Here is an 18,660-nt window from a genome sequence, read left to right as displayed (position 1 = left end):
CTTGAAATTTACAGTATTTATTGGAAAATTATTCAAGTACAGTGGAGTATCATGTTGTAAATTACACTACAGCATCCTGTTTGGAGTGATGAAATGAAAACCTTAGGATCATCTCTTATTACTTTTTAAGAAAGTGCCTTCATTACATTCTGTGACTTCATTATGAACAAACAAATGTAAATTGAATAGGAAACGTGCGCACAGTTACATGAACAAACAACACTTTTCAGAACTGACATTTACATCTTTCAATTTTCAAATCGCATGACAGAAATATGACATACTGAATAAATAAATAAAAAGCAAAGAAGAAAAGAAGAGGACAATGGCTTTTCCTTATTTGGATCCCAGAGGTGAACCATACTTGATTCATAAGTAAGCACAGGTACAAGCACACATGAAAAGGAGAGGAATCCTTGTAAAAAATAAAATAAAATAAAAAAGTTAATGTCCACACAAAAACAGAGACAGACAGTTGGATGTGCATATTAGGACTCTACTTCTAAACCTCTAAAGTGTTTCAGTGCTTTTCAGTATTCTTTCTTCTTTGGAATAAGGAAAATACAAAAAGGAGCAATATAAAAGCAATAATATCTTATATATATATAAAAATGTACACAAAACTCCAGTGCAGTACCAACTAAAAAAGCAATTTCAACCCTAAATCCTGCAGCTCCCTGTGGCACATCCTTGAATTTTTTTCTTTACTTCTCAGCCGTCGGTGTCACTCCTCAGTTAGCCCTCACTGACGGGTTCACATTCACAATCACTTGGACAACAAAGTCCTTCTGGAACTTGGTATCTTGCAGTCGAGTCTTGTCGGTCAGGAGTTTCCCAGAAAAGAACCACCTCTGGCGAGTCATGTCGATTCCTTCCTGCTCCTCTAATTGTTTCTTTAGCTCAGCGATGGAGTCTGCAATGCTGGCTGTCAGGCGTACATCCTTACCTGAGAAAACCACAAGGCATTAATAGAGATGAAACATTTATAAAGAAAATGTGAGACACTTAAAGGCTATAAATTATGAATTAATTCTCCAGCTAAGACGAGACAAGGAGTGATACTTTATATGCATGAGGAAAAACTGCACAACACAGTATTAAAAGTGCTATATGTAAGAAATGTATTATATGAATACATAAAATAACCATTGTACAGTATATCATCACAGCACAGCCAGTTTATTCACAAAATTTTGTTGACCGCAACATGTCGTTAAGATTTGGTTTGGTGTTTTTGCCAACCACCTACCAAACAATGCAGCACATAACAGCTCAACACACGGGATGACATCTCAACCAGAAGAAAAATAAAATGTTCCCAGACAGGGATTCAAAACAGAGAATGTCAACCGAGGTTATTCAATGCTCTCTTTCTGTCCCTGTCTCTCGTGCACTTTCTTCCGGAGGATATTTAACTTATATAATGTTGTTTCAGTCTGTCGTTGTGACCTTGCCGTCTCCTCTCCTCGTGTGATAAATCTCCACTGATCTTGCTGCTGCTGCTACCCACAACACACACACACACACAGACAAACACTTTTCACTTTCACTTCACTTTCAACCAAAGTAGTTTGTGCACAAACACAGTGTAAAGCTGTGCATTACTCTCTTCTTACCTGTTGACAAACGCACCCGCAGCTGGAACTCTTGTCTGCATGGAGGCGGTTGAGCTTGTTTTTGCGTGGATTCGCAAACTTTGCCATCACAGGACGTTTCAGAGACGAGGTTGACCGGTGGGGCTAAAGTGTACGCTGGGAGCTGGTAGCGGTTTCCCAGTTCATCATAACTCTCTGTCAGGGATCCTGCAGAGGGAAGAATTATATTGATTAAAAACTTTGAAACACATACAAATTAAAACCCACAGACTGCAAGCTGGAGGAATTATGATGCCATCAACAATAATATATAAATGTGCATGAGCAGAGCACCAGTCGATTCACAGTGGTCACGCTGCACTGCCACTCTTATGTAACTACCACTGCAATAATCTCACATCTGACATCTGATGCATGAGATTGTACCAAATATCTGTTCACATGTTGAGATTTATTACAGCAAGTTATGAGTTTGTGCCAGACACTGACAGCTCACATCTGATATCTGGACGAGGGTGTGTGTGTGTGCGTGCGCGTAAACGTTCATGTGCCAGTGGGTTGGTTCATACCATGTGGCAGAGTAATGCAGGCTCCATCCACTATAGCCTGTGCCAGCTCCAGGTCATTGCACTCTGCAGCCAAGGCGGCTGCTCTCAGTGCATCCCAGATCTCTTTCCGTCCATCAAAGGCTGGCGCCGTATCCCAGAACTCATCTCTCTTACTCCTCAGCTGACCCTCCGTCATCGGGTATTCACTCTTCCATTTTGGCCGCTCCTTCTTCAGGGGCTCATTACGTCCTTGGGAGGAAAAAAAGAGAAGACAGTGTTTCGATCGGAACTAAATTTGTAGGTCATTTTAATTGATGTGGTATTGAGAGCTGCTCTGTATGTAGACACTTGACGGGTTGGTTATGGTTACTGCGGTGAACAGGGCTGAACCCTTAACCACCTTAACTTTACCTTGGACACTTGAATGTCAGTCAATATTTTTGTGCAATTTAAATATAAACAGAGAAATCAATATGTTATCATTATTATTAAGCCTCCCATCCTACATCATGTCCTCCCCTGCTATTATCTGTAGCTGTCATAATCTATATTAAAGTCTATTATTGCTGATGCTGTCTGATGGTTTTTCACTGTTTCAAATTTGTTATCTGTTACTTTGTCTTGTGTTCACATTTTGCATCTGTGAAACACTTCTGTGGCTCCTAACTCCCGCTTGTTCAGTACATGATATAAATAAACATGATTGATTTGACAAGTGGCTAAAACAAACATTTGACAAAATAATATCAACTAGAAATGCAACAATACCCATGAGAAAAGCCAAAAGTTTAAAATGTGGTAAAACACACTTAATGCTAAACAATTTTGACATTCAGCACTTCTTAATTTGCAAAACGTAAATTTGCAACGATGTAAAGCCCAGTTACTAGTTTGCAGTACACAAACTGAGTAGTTCCACACACCTACTGCAGGTGTTTCCATGCTGCCATGTGACGCACCACCACCGCGCCGACATGAGAAAGTCAATTTTATCCACAGAGGGAGGAAAATCAAAGTGATTATTTATAGTGCTGCAGATTACTGCAGTGGCTAGTAACACAGCAACAGTAATAACATGTGCACACACACACACAGCCATGGATTATAGGCAGTAATCAGGTTTCACATAACAGGATTTATCTTCCACTATCACATAAGGCACTGGTTGGAGAGATGAGCACACGTTGACCAGTGAACGGCAGCAGAAACACACATGTGTCGATGACTGAGAGCAACAACATTGCAAACACAAACCCACCACACTTCACTTATCATATTATTGTAGGTCTTTTTACTGCTGTCAAACACTTTACAGGTTCCTGTCTGACACATCATGCTTTAGGACATAACTTGACATCAGTACATACTTGGCACAGATTAAGTGATGACGCTGCTGTAATTATGAATGGGCTACACCTTGAACAGGTGGACAGATTACAGGTGAAGCAATGACATGTTTACAATTTCAAAGTCTTAATTACTATAAGGCAGAGAGACACCCAGGTGACAGTAATTCTCTGTAGCTGCAGGAAGTTTTCTGATTTATCCAGGATTTTAAAAAACCACAGCGAAATTACCCGGGGAAAACTTTCAGATTCTTCAGATTACCAGGATTGATGGAACACATTTTGCATGTGTTTAAACAGTGGCACTCCCTTACACCACTCCCCTGTATGTCATCAGCCTGAGTTGAATACATTTTCAGGTACTTTGACATGTGGTGGAAATGTAAACCACACAGATTACCGGCAATTATTTTCCCCTGGTAAATAAATTCCTGGTAATAAAAGTTCCTGGAAATGTTGCTGATGTGTTTCTGTATGTTTTTCTTGAACCGAACATAGGTCTTCAATGCTCATTCCTTGTTTTTTTGATTATTATTATTATAGACATGCAGTTGCAAAGTTGCAAGGAAGAATATTAATATAACAGCTAAACAAATGAAAATGCCTCACATACTGTCTAGCAAATTGAATACAAAGAACACACAGATCAGTGTCGCAGGTGCGCCCTTGGTAAATTTCCATGGGAATAATACACAGCTCCTTGTATGGGCATCCTGAGCGTGTGTGTGTGTATTAATAGGTCACATCTTCAGGCTTTACAAAATGCATTATTTCGTCTTCTTATGTGTTGTCGAGTCAAAGTTTAATTTTAAAATGGTGAGTGTTACAGTGTGCCCAGTGTGCATATACAGAGAGAGAGATCAACTATGATGACAAGTTTCTCGCTGTAAACCACATGGAGCTGCCTGGAATCTAAACTTAGTCATTTCAAATGAAGTCAGTGACTCTTGTTTGTTTTGGACATGGTTAAACATTCCTGGTGGATAGAAAAACTAAACCTTTACCACAAAGTAACTTAAACAAAATCATGTGTTCTTATTATTGCTGTTCTGTCTCCATACACCACAGTTGAAGTTATAATAGTCCCTTGTCTGACTGATGTCATACTGTAGTGTGACATAGAAGGTGCTGTACTATTGTACTATGTTACAGTATTGAAAATAATTCAGAGTGAGACTGTCCCCATTATCTGTTTTGTGTGTCTTTGTCTTTTATCTATTTACTGTATCATGATGTGATGTGTTAAAGAAAAAATTAAAAGAAAATTAAAGAAAAATGTCCACATCTGTACACAATAAAGAAATATTATTATAATTATTACAAATAGAAATCTATTAAAAGCCATCAACCTCAGCACAATAACAACAATATCAACAGCACAATCTTTACCTCGACAGAAAATACTCTGAGACAAGTAAGGGCACAAGAAACAGAGCTTTTCTTTCACCCTATTGACAAAAGTCCATACTTACGTTTCAGCAACATCTTAAAGGGTGTATTTGGAGCATGATGGTAGCTGTATTCTCTGGAGTTTGGTACTCCCATAACTGTTCTGTCTCTGAAATTTCAGTCCAATTTGAGCTACTGTTCACCAGAAGTCTACAATAATGAGCTACAGAAACAGATCCTTGGGGAAGAAGACAACACCAGCCGTGCGACACTGTGAAGTCGATGAGACAACAACCTGGTCGGGTTTTCCCACGAGGTGCAGATTTAATGCTCAGTTAGCTATCGTGACACTTTGCCTAAAAATGACCACTCTCCCTCCACTTAAATCCATTCTCATAACAAACACTACAATATCCCTCAAAATAACACAGAATCCGTTCATGGAAAGAGGGGCAGAATAAGGTGAGTGTCCGAGACAGAAGATGGCTCCCTTGCTCAAGAGGCCTAATCCTATCAGCTCTATTTAGACACAGGATAGAAATACCCAAAGGCAACACGCTAAAGCTATTATCGGAAAATACACCCTTGTCAGACGGTTATGGTGAGTTTGAAGGTGAAGCAGCTGTACTGTACAGTGAACTGCTCCGGCAAATGACCTTTTCCCAGCATGGTATTTATATTGGGGCCAAACAGTTGGTGTAGTGGTTAGCAGTATTGCCTTTGCAGCAAGAAGACCCAGGTTGAGGTTTGTAACCTGGTTGGAACAAGGGCCTTTCTGCATGGAGTTTGCATGCTCTCCTCGTTTGTGTGTGTGTGTGTGTGTGTGGGTGTGTTCTCTGGGTTTGGAGATAAAGCAAATTGGACACTCAATTGATCATAGGTGTGATAGTGAATGGCAGTTTGTCTCTATGTGTACCTGTCCAGGGTGTGCCCTAGTTTTCCACATTTTCTGACATTTTATGGACCAAACAACTCATCGATTCATCAAGAAAATAATGGCCAGATTGATCAATCACCTGAGTTGCAGTCCTATTCCACTGTGTGTGAAAGAACTCTGACTTTTACAGTTGCAATGTGTGTCTCTTTTTGTCTCTGTCTCATGGCTTCTCAAGCCAAGATGACAACACTGATATGTTTCATATGTTGTATGCCAACACCTAACGACACAAGTTATTATAGAGGTCTGACAGAACAGGTTCTGAGACAACAAACACAAACTAAGAGGGAATGTCTGTCAAGTACATTATCCCTGTATATACATATTCCAGGAGGTTGACTCAAGGTACATCATGCACCAAGTAGGCCAAACTCTGCTCTGTTGCTGAATACATAATGCATGACAATCCAGCAGAGCTGCTCTTAGGCAGGGAGTGAACTGAACAGACTTTATACAAACCACTGTTCTTACACTAACTGACCTGAGCACCTTGTATCTTTGTGCATCTGACAAATAAACTCACTTGACTCATGCTGTCTCTTCCTGCAGTGGTTATGAGTAGGTGTGCTTTTTATTCTATTGTGAGATGCTGTTGTGCATCTTTGAGCTGTTTAATACTTGCGCTGTGCTGCATTGACACAGAAGCAATTTCCATTAAGCATGACATCAGAATAATACTTCAATGTTATAGTGCTAGACCTGCATAAATGCATCATACCTGACTTCTCATAACAGCAAACATACAAACATGTAGAGTAACTGCCTCATTGAGAAGGGTTTATTGTCAGACACTGAATATGCTGTATTAGTTTGTACTAATTTGTATAAGTGTATAGTTGTCTTAAATTGTGTGGTTAACGTCGCCTTAGAATACGCCTTTTGTACATACTTTAGACAAGGGCGTTGCTATACGGAGACTGCCATGTTGCAGCACCATGTTTCTCTTCAGCAGACTGAATGAATAAACTAGGCCTGAGCATGCATTCTGAAGCAGAATGACATGCTCTTCCTCACATACACTTACTTACTTACACACTGGTGTCATGAAAGTCGATTGAGAGATAAGGTGACTCTATCCACACATGCCAGTCAAAATTCCTCAGCCCTGCTCCGATCACATACCCTGGTGTATATAGGGTAGAACAGTATTTCTGATTTTTCATCTGAGGAAGCTCACGTACCACTGGCGCCACATGTACCACCCTTTGAGAACCACAGCACTAAAACATGTTCTTAATGTGACACCTGAGCTGCAGTCAGGTGTGTGACATATACTCACCAACACGTTTTTTGCTCCTTGTCGAGCTTCGGGCACTCCCTTGTCCATCCATCCTTCTCCTCCCCACACAGCCTCCCATCACTGAGCCTACAGCACATACCACAACACCAACAAGAGCAACCACCACACACAGAATAATACATTTATATATATATACATATATGTGTACATATATATATATATATATATATATATATATATATATATATAAGATATATACATATATACAGACATATATACATACATAATGCAAATGCATCAAATCTAAATTGAAAATGTGCTGATGTAGGGAGACATAGGCAAATACTGTTGATGTCACAGTAGGTGTTAGCTTTCAGGGGAATTCGGCCATTTCAAAATAAAGTACACGTTTTAAATACTGCGATTACTTACACTACACAACATTTGCGTACTGGGCCAAACTACTCAAACATACAAACATATACGTGTCAAAATCATCATCAGGGATTAATAATGGCATCTCCTCATTCTTGTTTATGTCACGTGTACTGCCAGCTGACAGTGACACGCGGCTCAGCCTCCTGTCAGCCTGACTCTGGTTTTTCCATAGACAACTGTGTTTATGCAATAGTACACTTACTGTAACAAATGCACCTACAGAAACGTGTTAAATTAATTATATCTAATATTCATACATTGATAAAAAGATTAATTGAAATCAATAGATTACATTTTTATGTTTTTTTCTTAATCTGTGGATGGATGGAGGGTTCATTTTGCCTACCGGAAATCCAGTGTGTTAATTTATGCATCCGTCTGCAGTTTGCTTGCCTCATCCGAATTTGTTTCCAAGAGAAGTTTTCACCGGATGATCGGCAGGAGATGCGAGTCACTCAGCAGGTTCACTGACTGTGGGTCTGTGAGGGAGAGGCGAGCTGCTGCTGCTGCTGCTGCTGCTGCTACTGACCACGGTGGTGTCCTGCAGAGGCTCCAGGGAAAAGCAACTCTCTAAAAGAGAAAAGAATCACTAACTTACTATCCAGTTTCGCCCCGAATCAATATCATAAAATCACTTCACAAGCACAATCCCCTTGCACTGATCTAGTATTAAATCCTTCAGAACCTGCCCTACACGCATGCGCAGTTCACATTAATGACCCATCCTTAGTTGTCATGTTCCCCAGAGTGTAAGAGCAGGAACTGTGAAAGGATTCCTTCACAATAATAGTGACCATTTGTAGTAAATTTAAAAAAGGGCTAAAAATGTCACACAAACCCTGGCGTTTTATTTATATACCACACAATTATGTCATTCATCCTAAAAAAAAAAAAGAAATGGAGAAAAATAAATACATTTCAAAAATTGTATTTCTTTTAGTGTTTTATTATGTAATGTAGGGCAGGATTTTATGGTGATATGACGTTGCTCCATACCAGAGGTTTTTAAATAATTGACTAAGACTAGGTACTCAGGCACTTTTATTTTGAATTTCTGTGAAATATCTGTCATCACAATATATTTATTTACCACCCTGCCTGGATAATTGCTTCTTCTTTTTTTCACTTGTCTGGGCCCCTCCTGACCTGACTGGATGCTAGGTGACCCCAAAGTCATTTGAGTTTGAGACCCCATCCTTATAAAAATCTATACTTGCAATAAAAACACACTCACACTAGAGTTTTATTTATAAGCCACAGACATTACTAGAAAAACCTGTATTTACTTGAAGTGTTTCTTATTAAAGCAAAAACGTTGGCCCTAATTGGTGATAGTATAATGTAAATTCATTTGTGTGTGTGTGTAAACTGAGTTTATCTTGCCTCAAAATTCAGATGCATTACATGTGTGACTTGGTGTAATTCTAACTGCAAGGCCAAGATATACTTTAAAAACCTAACACGTGACCTTAATAAATGAACTGAAGAGTCTAAGGTTGACACTTCAGGTTTGCTTTAAGGACTTCAATCTTTTAGAGATTTTTCAGTGCATGTATGTGTTTGTTGGTGCCGTGTACACATGACTGTGTGCACAGGGTTGCTACTATATTGAACCAAGAGCACTGAAGTTATTTGCACATACACAACACAACCTTCAGCTTTTGTAGACGTGCATGCTGTGCAGTAAACACAGCATACGACTGGTGGCATTATTTAAAGACAGGTGCTTCCTACTCATTAAAATAATCATTTTATCCATGGTTTTGAATGATTATGAACAAATTTCTGACCAAACTGAACACTGACCTCTGCTGGAACATTGATTATGGACAGAGTGGGCACAGTGAGCACAGTGAGCAGTGGCAGAGCTAGAGGGTTGAAATCAGGCTGAAATCTTTTTTCATTCCTTAATCTCTTATCTTGTCTCACCAACTTCTTTTGCATTCCTCTTTTTACTGACAACACCAACATCCCTTTCTCTCACTCATATCCTTGTATGTGATTTAATGTCTGTGCATCTTCACTTTTGTCTGCATGCGCATACGTGTGATAAAATATATTCATATAATCTGCAGATCAAATCTGAGTTAATCCAACTCTAATAGCAGAATGTCTCGATGACACTAGAGATAGACTCTTCTTAGTGGCCGACTAATCACTAAAGGTTGGCATAGATCCCTGGATAATTAGAATTAAAATAAATATTTTTACCTTTACTGTACACAAATAAAATCTGTGAAAATATTAATCTGCCTGTTACGTATTGAAAAAATATTGACAGTGTAAATGTACTAAAATAAACCACATTATAAAGATTTATTAACTTAACAGGTACAAAATACAGATAAATAAGACATTATCTTGGAATTGTCGTTAATCGGATGATAATATTGGACTGAAGTGAAAATGATACAGGAAGGTGATTGTATTGACATTAACCTTTTTGTCCCCCTTCATAAACAGAGCCTGTTTAAAAATAAAATGATATTTTTAAAGGGTTCTTCAGTCCATTGATATGTCAGACACTGCACACCTTGGAAAAAATATCATTCCTATCACTGGTAATGCAAAACTCACAGTTAAGTAATATAAGTCTGTACATCAAAACCAGTGTCTAACAAACACACATGGTCTTCTCACTGCTAAAAAAATGAGGAGCGTCGAATCACAAGCATATTTTTGAGGTATTGGAGGTTGACGTGACCTGTTTCTCCAGTTGTGTGGAGTCACCATAAACAAATCCTTGAGGCAAACCAGGCCACACGACGGGAGTGGACAAAGGTGGACAAAGAGAAGGTGAAGTATGCTACAAGTATTCCTAGGTAAAGTCTGTCATACAGGTATCAAATCCTTTTTAACTGGGAACTTGTCCCACGTCAACCCATCACCGCATGGGGCGTGTCCAGATGGCAGGAGAACACGTGTCAGCCAATGACTGAAAACAAAAGATAAAGCAAAATGAAGTTAACAACCACCACCTCTAAATTGGTCAAAATATCTCTACAAGCAGCAAGGAAACAAACCTTCTCTTCTCTACACCAAGGAAGATTTTCAAGTTATTCAGCCTGCCGTAGTCAAAAGGGTTTCTGTATATCTGGCAGTGGTGTTAAATAAAAAACAACAACATTATATACCACTGACACTTAAACCACAACTAGCAAATGAAGCGTGTGGCTCATTCAACAAAATCACAGCTTTATTTATCATCACCTGCTTTATTTTAACATTGAGCTGTCAAACATGCTTACCTTTCCCTCCTTTGCCATTCGCTTTCTTTCCTTGCTGTTGAGATGTCTCTCAATGCTGGTTTCCCCTCTGGATATGAGAACTGTGTGCCATATTGTCAGCGCTCCCAAGGCTAATCCCACTGTGCTGAGAGACAAAGACGACACATTGTTTGACCCATTGTCAGGGTATAAGACCAAAACACCTTATATAAACTACTGTCATTCACTGCTTACTTTGTTACTACTTGAACTAATCAACACGAAATGATTCCTCACATTATACTTCAGTACTTCAAAGAGGAAATTGCTTCATTTGTTTTGTGAGATCACCCCCACACCATAGAAGCTCACATGAGGCGATAAGATACAAACACAATAAAAACAGATCAAATAAAATAAAGAAAACAAAATAGAAAATTAAATAGAAATAGCATCAGCAACAAGCAGATCATTCAACTGTTTCAGGACCACAGCAAATGGACGCTCCCCTCAGAGCTTGTGTTTTGTCTTTGGCAGAGTCACGAGCAGCTGATCAGCTGACCTGAGTCAGTGGCAAGGTGTGTGAGGGTGCAGCAGCTCAGAGAGACAGGGTGGGGTAAGGCCATTTTAGGGAAACAACTTTTCTTTTATAGTGCCAAAACAATACATACAAATAATCTTTGGATATGTTTTTAGCATGCATTGTGTAGTGATAGGTGGCAAATGCTAACATAAAATGCAGTTTACCTGGTAAGCACCCACATGTAGATGATGCTCTTATTAACCATCTTATCCTTTAAGCTGTAAACTGGTGCAGGCGTCTGACGGTTGGTCTTAAAAAAATGAAATAAAAAAGGGAAAATTATAAAACAAACAGAAAAATAAAACACATATTAAGATTAATGGTGCTGTTAAGTGAGTGTGCTGCCACTGTACCTGACCAGAGGGGAGTAGCCCTACAAGAAGTCCCAAGTCCCCCGTTACTGGTACTCCTGGCTTTTCTGTATCCAAATGCTTAAAGTGCTAGTAGAAAAGCCCACAGATAGTCAGAGTATTAAAGACAGAAACATCCAGTGACAGTAAGGAGCAGTCAATCCCGGCAAAGAAAGACACCAAACAAGGAAGCAAATTAACAGACAACCCACCAAGCCTTATAAGGATGAAAAAAAGCAGGGTTGCAGGCAACTTCAGTTCATCAGTACACTGCATGTGCGGAAAATCTCACCTCATGAGCATTGTAGGCATCCAGAAACAGGTTTCTACCACTGATGGTACAGTAAAAGCAGCCCAAGGTCATGAAGAGACAGTACGAGAAAAAGTAACGATGGTTAAAATGGCCCACACAGTTATTCAACCATGCTAAGATGCGGAAATTAAGGAAAACCACATGATTACATTACGTGATTTCTAATACAAAAAAAGTAATAGTGTTAGCCCAAAGGATACGACAGTGATGGTCCATTTTCAGGATGCACCTACAAACCACAAACATTCATTTTGGTCATGGCCACAACAAGGTCCTTCTAGTTAACCGTGTCCAGTCCCAAAAGGTTAACTATTTTAATTTAATAATAGAAGACAAATGACTCACCTGTTACAGATGCCACAGTGGTGTGTCCTTGATGGTTTGGGCATAATGCATTTTTTGCAGACTGACACAAATGGAGCATCATTTTTTTCCTGGTTGAAAAATACATTTTTTTTGTTACACACAGAGAGGTACAGATTATTGAAGTGATTGGAGTTCAAGTCTTACTGTCGGGGGACTCCCAGGTGAGGTCTTTGTAGCTTTGTAGTAATGGAAAGCAATCATGACGATAATCCAATTTCCATAACAAATGTGCCAAGCGATCCATTGCGGGGAATAAGTGTACAGGACCAGAGGCAGTAGGACCATATAGGCTATCCCCACAATGGAGCTGGTCAGTATCACCACCAGAAAAACAAACACCTGACAGACAAAAGAGCTTTCTTTAGAGAAAAACTTAAAACTGCCCTGTTACTCGCTGTAATTAATGAGCCCACTGAAAATCACACACTCACCGTGCCAAACCAGCGGGTGACATAATCCACAGTCCAAAACACAGGTTCAAAGACTGAGTCGAAGACCACATCAGAGTCGGTGAGGGAGTTGAAGTAAAGTGACTGCACCAGCAGTCTCATGTAAGCCCATATTTCCCTAATCCACAGGGGCAACCTATTCCTTCCTCTCCTGGTACACAACCGTAACCGTGCAGAGCGCAGCAGGTGGAGCACAGAGGTGGGACACCACCGCATTCTGCATCTATAACACATATGCACCTGCAAGAAAAGTGAACACACAGTCAAGATTTTTTACAACCTGATACCAAGACAAAAGACATACCACTTAAAAAATGTACTAGATAGGAAAATGTTCTGTTATGACTGTTTAATAAACCTTCAGTCCACACTCTACTTAACCCATAAAAGTTGATCCTGGCAGCTGAGCCAGAAACGTGTGACAGGGTTTGATACCGGTGGTAGAAAATGTGAATGGATGGGTGTGCATAAACACAGACCATTTTGATTAAATCGCACAATCTGCCACAGGATATTTTATAATCACTCACTTCAATTAACTGCCACGTAAAACACACACTTGTGGATCTAATCAGACAGTGTTTGCCATTTTAGCTTGAACATTTTACTAATTCAGTCATAATCCAGTGCATGATATCAAACTTACCGTGCGCTGTATTTAACCGGGACGATTTTTCTTGTTGATGTTTATATAATTTCCAAATGTCAGTACGTGCCAACTGACAGACTTCACGAGACTCTTTAACAAAGCTATGTGGAAAAGAAGTCGGGCGATAGAAAAAAAAAACGTGCCAAATGTCTAGGAAGACAACAGTCTTGTCCAGCTGCATTCTTGGCAGGGTGGAGTCTGGGTGGAGGCTTAACGTTTGGTCGCTTCCTTTATTTAAGGTTGGAGGTGCAGTGATCTAAAATGAGGGTTACCTGACAAAGGGAAGGTGATGCTTCTCTTCATCATTGATTGAATCAAAGACGAGCTAGCTTTAGCTGTCGCTCAATTAAAAAAAATTTAAACGCGGCACTGAATGACTGTAAAGTGAATAGTCCCGCAGAATCATAAATCCCTATTGTTTGGAAGACACTCTATGTACTGCATCGCATGTTGACTATATTTTGACTGATTTGTGAAACATTTTATTTATGGTTTTACTTACTATTTTATAAAGGTACGAAAGCTACCTGGAGCAGTCCTCTCGTCGGCAGTCCTCTCATCGTCATTTTCAAAAAACGGGATAAAAAACGGGATTAAAAACTCATACTTGCGGAAAAAACCACGACACAGGATCTTCTATGACAACAGAATCCAGATCCAGGCAGACGTGCGCATGCGCGGCGAAAAGCATCATGGTACTCGGAGTCAGGAAACGAGTAAAAATTAGACGTGTTCTCATCTATGAGCCTTATTTTTTACTATGTTTTAAGTCTATAACCACACACCACTATAAAATAATCGGATAGAATGTTTTCATTTACCTAAATACATACAATAGCCCTGTTTTGGCGAGCCTGGATGTCGGAGTTGTGGGATATGTAGTTCTTACTCGTGGCGGCTCTGCTAATGCTAATCTTCCACACAGACATGTGTGGGTAAGCCCTATGAAGCCAACGGTGACAGCAACTTTTCGACCTCATTCTACTCACTAGTTTATATTGTTGTAACCATGTCGTTTTGTTTTAACTTCGATGTTCCAATACAAGCTAGTCAGCAAGACGACGCACATGGAATTGAAGTGCAAAACGAAAAGAAAGATAATGCTGCTACATGTGTAAGTAACGTCACTTCACAAAAGACTTTAACTTAAGTTACTCAAAAAAAATGGCTGTAATGTCAGACTACAGTGTTTGTGACTTGAAACTTGCAGTTATTTGTATTATTGTCGTTCTTCTTATTATAAAAAAAAACTGCATTTGCATGCACTGTCGTGGACAAGACTGTAAGGGGGAAATAGCAACATTGGCACGTGAAACACCAGCAGGTGGCAGCAGTCTGTATTAAATATTGTGACAATGAACTTGCAGGACCGGCCCAAGCTTTCATGGGGCCCGAAGCAAAAATTTGACTTTAGGGCTCTTTATCAATGCCAATAATTAAGCAATAGATGTGTTGCTTTAAATAAGAAATAAAGAGATGGAACTGTAACAACATAACAAACTGGTTTAAGAAATAAATGTGTTTAGAACTGGTTGAAAACTATGTAAAATGTGCAAGGGTTATCATTCACTAAAAATAATGAAATGCGCTAGGGGGCCCCTTGTGGTAATGGAGCCCGAAGCAGGTGGTTTAGTTTGCTTATGCCTTGGGTTGGCTCTGTGTACTAGTCTTCATCCACATTACTTGTTTCATCTGAAATGCATAAATTGCCTGCCGTTCACATTACTTTGGTGTGACAGAGTTTGGACAAGTTTGGCTTAGTTTTTGTCTGAAAACTGGGGCAGTGTTTTAGTCTGGGTGAGTTGAAACTGAGACCTTTGGAAATGATGACGCAGTTTTTTCTTTCTGATTGTTGATTGTAATCTGTGAAGGAAAACCTCAAATAACACTTACTTGCAGATAATTGTATGTGAAAGTTCTTGACCTTGGAAACAATCATGGACAAACTTTTCACTTAAGACTCCACAGTTTTATCAGTGCACAAGTCAAATTAATTTAATTTTATTTGGGAAAGCACCAGTTCTTAACATACATTATTTCAAGGCACTTTACATAGTAAGGTCATGACCTTACAATTACGCAACAGGAACACAGTGAGCAAGCATTTGGCAACAGTTGAGAGAAAAAAAGTCCCTTTTAACTGGAAGAAATCTCTGGCTGAACCAAGACTCAAGATTCTCTCTAACTTGACTTGACTTGACTTGACTTGACTTGACTTGACTTGACTTGACTTGACTTGAAATAAACATGAATTCAAGTGGTTTTAAACAGTGCAAAATGCCAAACTGAATGCCAGCTTGTCTGACCAATACACAGGTGTGATCGTGCTTGCATGTTGGCAGACTGCAAAATCAGACGTGTAACAGTATGAACTCATCAATTTAATTATGTCCAAGGGATGAAGGCCCCCCTTCTTTAATGAAAACAAGGATCACCTTCAGTTGGCCTTATTGTTCCATATTGGACCTTTTAATCAAGTTTGCAAACCAAATTGTGTAAATAAAATGTATATTTTCCCTCTTTTTAATTTAGTTTCGTGGACTCTTGACTTAACTTTGTTGTTGGTGAGTAGATGAAAACATCTACAAGAAACATTAGTGTTGAACTAATCATTTTCTTTTTTATTTCATTAGACACAGGTAAAGGCAAAACATCACAAACAACATATTTTGCCTCTTGAATGGAGCATAGAGTAAAACTGAGGGGGCTGTAATTCTGTACATCGACTGCAGTGCATTTAATTGAGTTGTTTCCACTGTGTGCATAATTCCATTGCATCACAGATGATTAACAATGAAAATGCAACCACTAGAGTGCATAATAGAACACAGTCTCAAATCCATGATGTCCCTGAAGAGTCATTGTGGAAATCATACACCTTTACACTGACATACATACATGTATGAGTTGTTTTTGTTCCATCACTCTCACCATAAAGCTCACAAACATGTGACAAACTTGTCAGGTATTTTTACTGCTGTGGTGTGGTCAGCATGACTGCGTTGTTGCAACAACCGTTTGTCTAACCGGTCCACTCGTTACAGTTTGTATCGGCTCGTGTCTAAAGTCATCTGCGAACCTGCCAGTCATTTTTATTATTGAGATAATATAGCATTAAGTAACTAAAATAAATAAAATATACAATACGGACAGAGTGAACTAGTTATTAAAATAAATATGTAATGCAAATATCAAAGTCGTGTTTACAATGTCAACATTACCAGTAGTAATATTGTTCGTTAGTAAATTTAAGTAAAAATAATACTTTTATTTTTCACTGAAATGACGATCACTAGGAAAACCCCGAGACATGTGACTTCCACATTTTGTAAGTACCTAAGGCACAATAATTATCAAGCTAAAAACTACCTTGGGTCAAACTGTATTGCTGACTTGTATCTGTTATGACAAATGTGGCCTCAAGCCAAGATGCTGTCACCTTGAAACTGCTGGTATGTACATAAAGGAGGGAAAAACCTATGTTCCCTAAACGTGCACACGGCTTTGTGTTATTTTCAGACACAGGATAACACCAGACCAGCAGAGCCAGTAAAGGAGGCCAAAGAACACCTTCCACCGTCTGACCCACAGTTCCTCTTGGAGGACGCTGTCTCTGAAACCGTCACCGTTGGCACTCTTCCTCCTCTACACTTCCTCAACGAGACGGTTTTTGAGAAAACTGCCTCTGAAAGAGAGGATGATGAGAAAATTCTCTCTCGCACAGCAGAGCAGAGGTCTGACCTCATCTCCGGCATGTATGAGGGCGGACTGAAGGTGTGGGAGTGCACTTATGACCTTCTGGAGCTCATTGAGAAAGAGGGCGAGACCTTTGGGGGGAAAGTGGTCTTAGATTTGGGCTGTGGTGCTGGACTGTTGGGGATATTGGCACTAAAGAGAGGAGCCAGACATGTCCACTTTCAAGATTATAACAGCACGGTTATTGAGCAGCTCACAGTGCCAAATGTAATATTAAACTGCCAAGCAGATGATGACACAGAGAGTGAAGACAACAATAAAGGGAGGGGCAGGGGAAACATACAGGAGGAAGATGGTGGTAAAAATACATTGATAAAGAAACAAGAGGTAGAAGAAGGCAGTCCACAGCCAAAGAAGCAAGCCAAAGACCTATCCCAGCACCCATTACTCGCTAAGTGCCGTTTTTATTCTGGTGACTGGAGCACATTTCTTCCACTGGTATTAAAAACAAGCCCACATCTCAAATATGACATCATTGTCACCTCAGAGACTATCTATAACACGGCTTACTACACTGCCCTTCATGAGACCCTCCACAAACTGCTAGCACCAGATGGTCTTGTCTACGTCGCCACCAAATCCCACTACTTTGGTGTCGGCGGTGGACTCCACCTGTTTGAGACTTTTGTGGAGCAGAAGAGCGTTTTCTCCGTGGATCACCTGTGGGATGGGGATGAGGGACTACAGAGGCATGTAGTCACCTTACGTTTTCAAAAGCAAAAAGACTCTTAAGTTAGGTCTGTCAGAGGCTCCTGTACTCGGCAATATTAGATTTATTGATTTGAATGAAATAAAATTGATCTTGTCCTGAGTCTGCAGCTTATGTCATTGAAACATTGGCAGTACATGGAATAATTCTAATAAAAAATACTCTCATCTCCTATTTTCTCTTTGGTTATGTACTGTACTCTTTCACTTCCTATATAGACATTTGAATATGTCCGTCAGTAATTGAAGTGCAGTTGAAAAGGGCTGTTACAGGTCTTTCGATGCACGGGGAGGAAAGAAGGGAAATGGGCTCAGTGACCTTTGTGAGTGCATTTCCCCAGTGTTCAAACAGCAGCATGAAAGCCAGGCTTGTTTCTGAAGTCTGGCGCAAAATGTCAATTGCAACTTATCCCACCAGTCCAAGGATGTAGTTTGAAAGTGGATTCTACAGTCACTGCACATCAATGGCAGGCCTCTATAGGGTCTCTGTAACTCATTTTAATTCCTCTTGAATCTTACAGTTTTTACATTCAGTTCAGTTTACGACACTATCTGAAGTGTTGCAAAACAAAAACACGCACACAGTCATGACGCATTGTGAGTGAATAGTCCTTTTCAAGGAAATCCATTGAAATATTCACACAGGGTTTTTTTTCTGAGGAAGTACAGTACCTGAAGTCCAGGAGAGCTTCTCGTATATTAGTTGACTAAAGGGAATGAGGAAACCAGTGTTTTTTATATGATCAGTTAAAAGTTCAACTCATTACGCACTGGTGGCTTGTTTAAA

General features: G+C 39.7%; 3 protein-coding genes across 7 annotated transcripts; 1 reads left to right on the top strand and 2 right to left on the bottom strand.

The window, feature by feature from the left end:
* Window position 1: 1 nt before the first annotated feature.
* On the bottom strand, window positions 2-8,385 carry ubtd1a (ubiquitin domain containing 1a). Of its 4 annotated transcripts, none has more exons than XM_044046606.1 (5): window positions 7,840-8,385; window positions 7,095-7,181; window positions 2,165-2,392; window positions 1,617-1,802; window positions 2-946 (listed from the first exon to the last, which is right to left on the bottom strand). In XM_044046606.1, exons 1-5 carry the CDS (start codon window positions 7,889-7,891, stop codon window positions 732-734), a joined length of 768 nt encoding a protein of 255 aa, XP_043902541.1. In that variant the 5' UTR covers window positions 7,892-8,385; the 3' UTR covers window positions 2-731. The 4 variants fall into 4 exon arrangements, with proteins under 4 accessions (XP_043902541.1, XP_043902543.1, XP_043902542.1 ...); XM_044046608.1 differs by lacking the exons at window positions 7,095-7,181; window positions 7,840-8,385 and adding exons at window positions 3,067-3,086; window positions 4,962-5,006; XM_044046607.1 differs by lacking the exons at window positions 7,095-7,181; window positions 7,840-8,385 and adding an exon at window positions 4,962-5,586.
* Window positions 8,386-9,785: 1,400 nt separating this feature from the next.
* Window positions 9,786-14,065, bottom strand: zdhhc16a (zinc finger DHHC-type palmitoyltransferase 16a). Of its 2 annotated transcripts, XM_044046656.1 has the most exons (11): window positions 13,937-14,065; window positions 12,743-13,000; window positions 12,456-12,650; window positions 12,291-12,379; window positions 12,146-12,174; window positions 11,925-12,058; window positions 11,636-11,722; window positions 11,447-11,532; window positions 10,742-10,865; window positions 10,517-10,587; window positions 9,786-10,428 (listed from the first exon to the last, which is right to left on the bottom strand). In XM_044046656.1, exons 1-11 carry the CDS (start codon window positions 13,973-13,975, stop codon window positions 10,326-10,328), a joined length of 1,215 nt encoding a protein of 404 aa, XP_043902591.1. In that variant the 5' UTR covers window positions 13,976-14,065; the 3' UTR covers window positions 9,786-10,325. The 2 variants fall into 2 exon arrangements, with proteins under 2 accessions (XP_043902591.1, XP_043902592.1); XM_044046657.1 differs by lacking the exon at window positions 12,146-12,174 and having other exon boundaries at window positions 11,925-11,964.
* A 235-nt stretch (window positions 14,066-14,300) lies between these two features.
* Window positions 14,301-18,048, top strand: mettl18 (methyltransferase like 18). The gene is made up of 2 exons (XM_044045213.1): window positions 14,301-14,523; window positions 16,929-18,048. The coding sequence occupies exons 1-2, from the start codon at window positions 14,419-14,421 to the stop codon at window positions 17,895-17,897; spliced, it is 1,074 nt and encodes a 357-aa protein (XP_043901148.1). The 5' UTR covers window positions 14,301-14,418; the 3' UTR covers window positions 17,898-18,048.
* Window positions 18,049-18,660: the final 612 nt, after the last annotated feature.

Source organism: Solea senegalensis, linkage group LG15 (genome assembly GCF_019176455.1).
Source record: "Solea senegalensis isolate Sse05_10M linkage group LG15, IFAPA_SoseM_1, whole genome shotgun sequence".
Lineage (NCBI taxonomy): Eukaryota > Metazoa > Chordata > Actinopteri > Pleuronectiformes > Soleidae > Solea > Solea senegalensis.
This window is presented reverse-complemented; position numbering and strand designations above follow the sequence as displayed.

What these genes read in the sequence shown, in the direction of transcription:
- ubtd1a (XM_044046606.1), bottom strand. Translation starts at nt 7,891, where the DNA reads ATGAGGCAAGCAAACTGCAGACGGATGCATAAATTAACACACTGGATT. An exon ending in AAGGAGCAAAAAACGTGTTG is followed by an intron (nt 2,393 to 7,094) that starts GTGAGTATATGT and finishes TTTCCTCCCAAG; the next exon opens with GACGTAATGAGCCCCTGAAG. An exon ending in CTGCATTACTCTGCCACATG is followed by an intron (nt 1,803 to 2,164) that starts GTATGAACCAAC and finishes TTCCCTCTGCAG; the next exon opens with GATCCCTGACAGAGAGTTAT.
- zdhhc16a (XM_044046656.1), bottom strand. Translation starts at nt 13,975, where the DNA reads ATGACGATGAGAGGACTGCCGACGAGAGGACTGCTCCAG. An exon ending in GGCTACTCCCCTCTGGTCAG is followed by an intron (nt 11,533 to 11,635) that starts GTACAGTGGCAG and finishes CATTTTTTTAAG; the next exon opens with ACCAACCGTCAGACGCCTGC. An exon ending in GAATGGCAAAGGAGGGAAAG is followed by an intron (nt 10,588 to 10,741) that starts GTAAGCATGTTT and finishes CACCACTGCCAG; the next exon opens with ATATACAGAAACCCTTTTGA.
- mettl18 (XM_044045213.1), top strand. Translation starts at nt 14,419, where the DNA reads ATGTCGTTTTGTTTTAACTTCGATGTTCCAATACAAGCTAGTCAGCAA. An exon ending in AAGATAATGCTGCTACATGT is followed by an intron (nt 14,524 to 16,928) that starts GTAAGTAACGTC and finishes TGTTATTTTCAG; the next exon opens with ACACAGGATAACACCAGACC.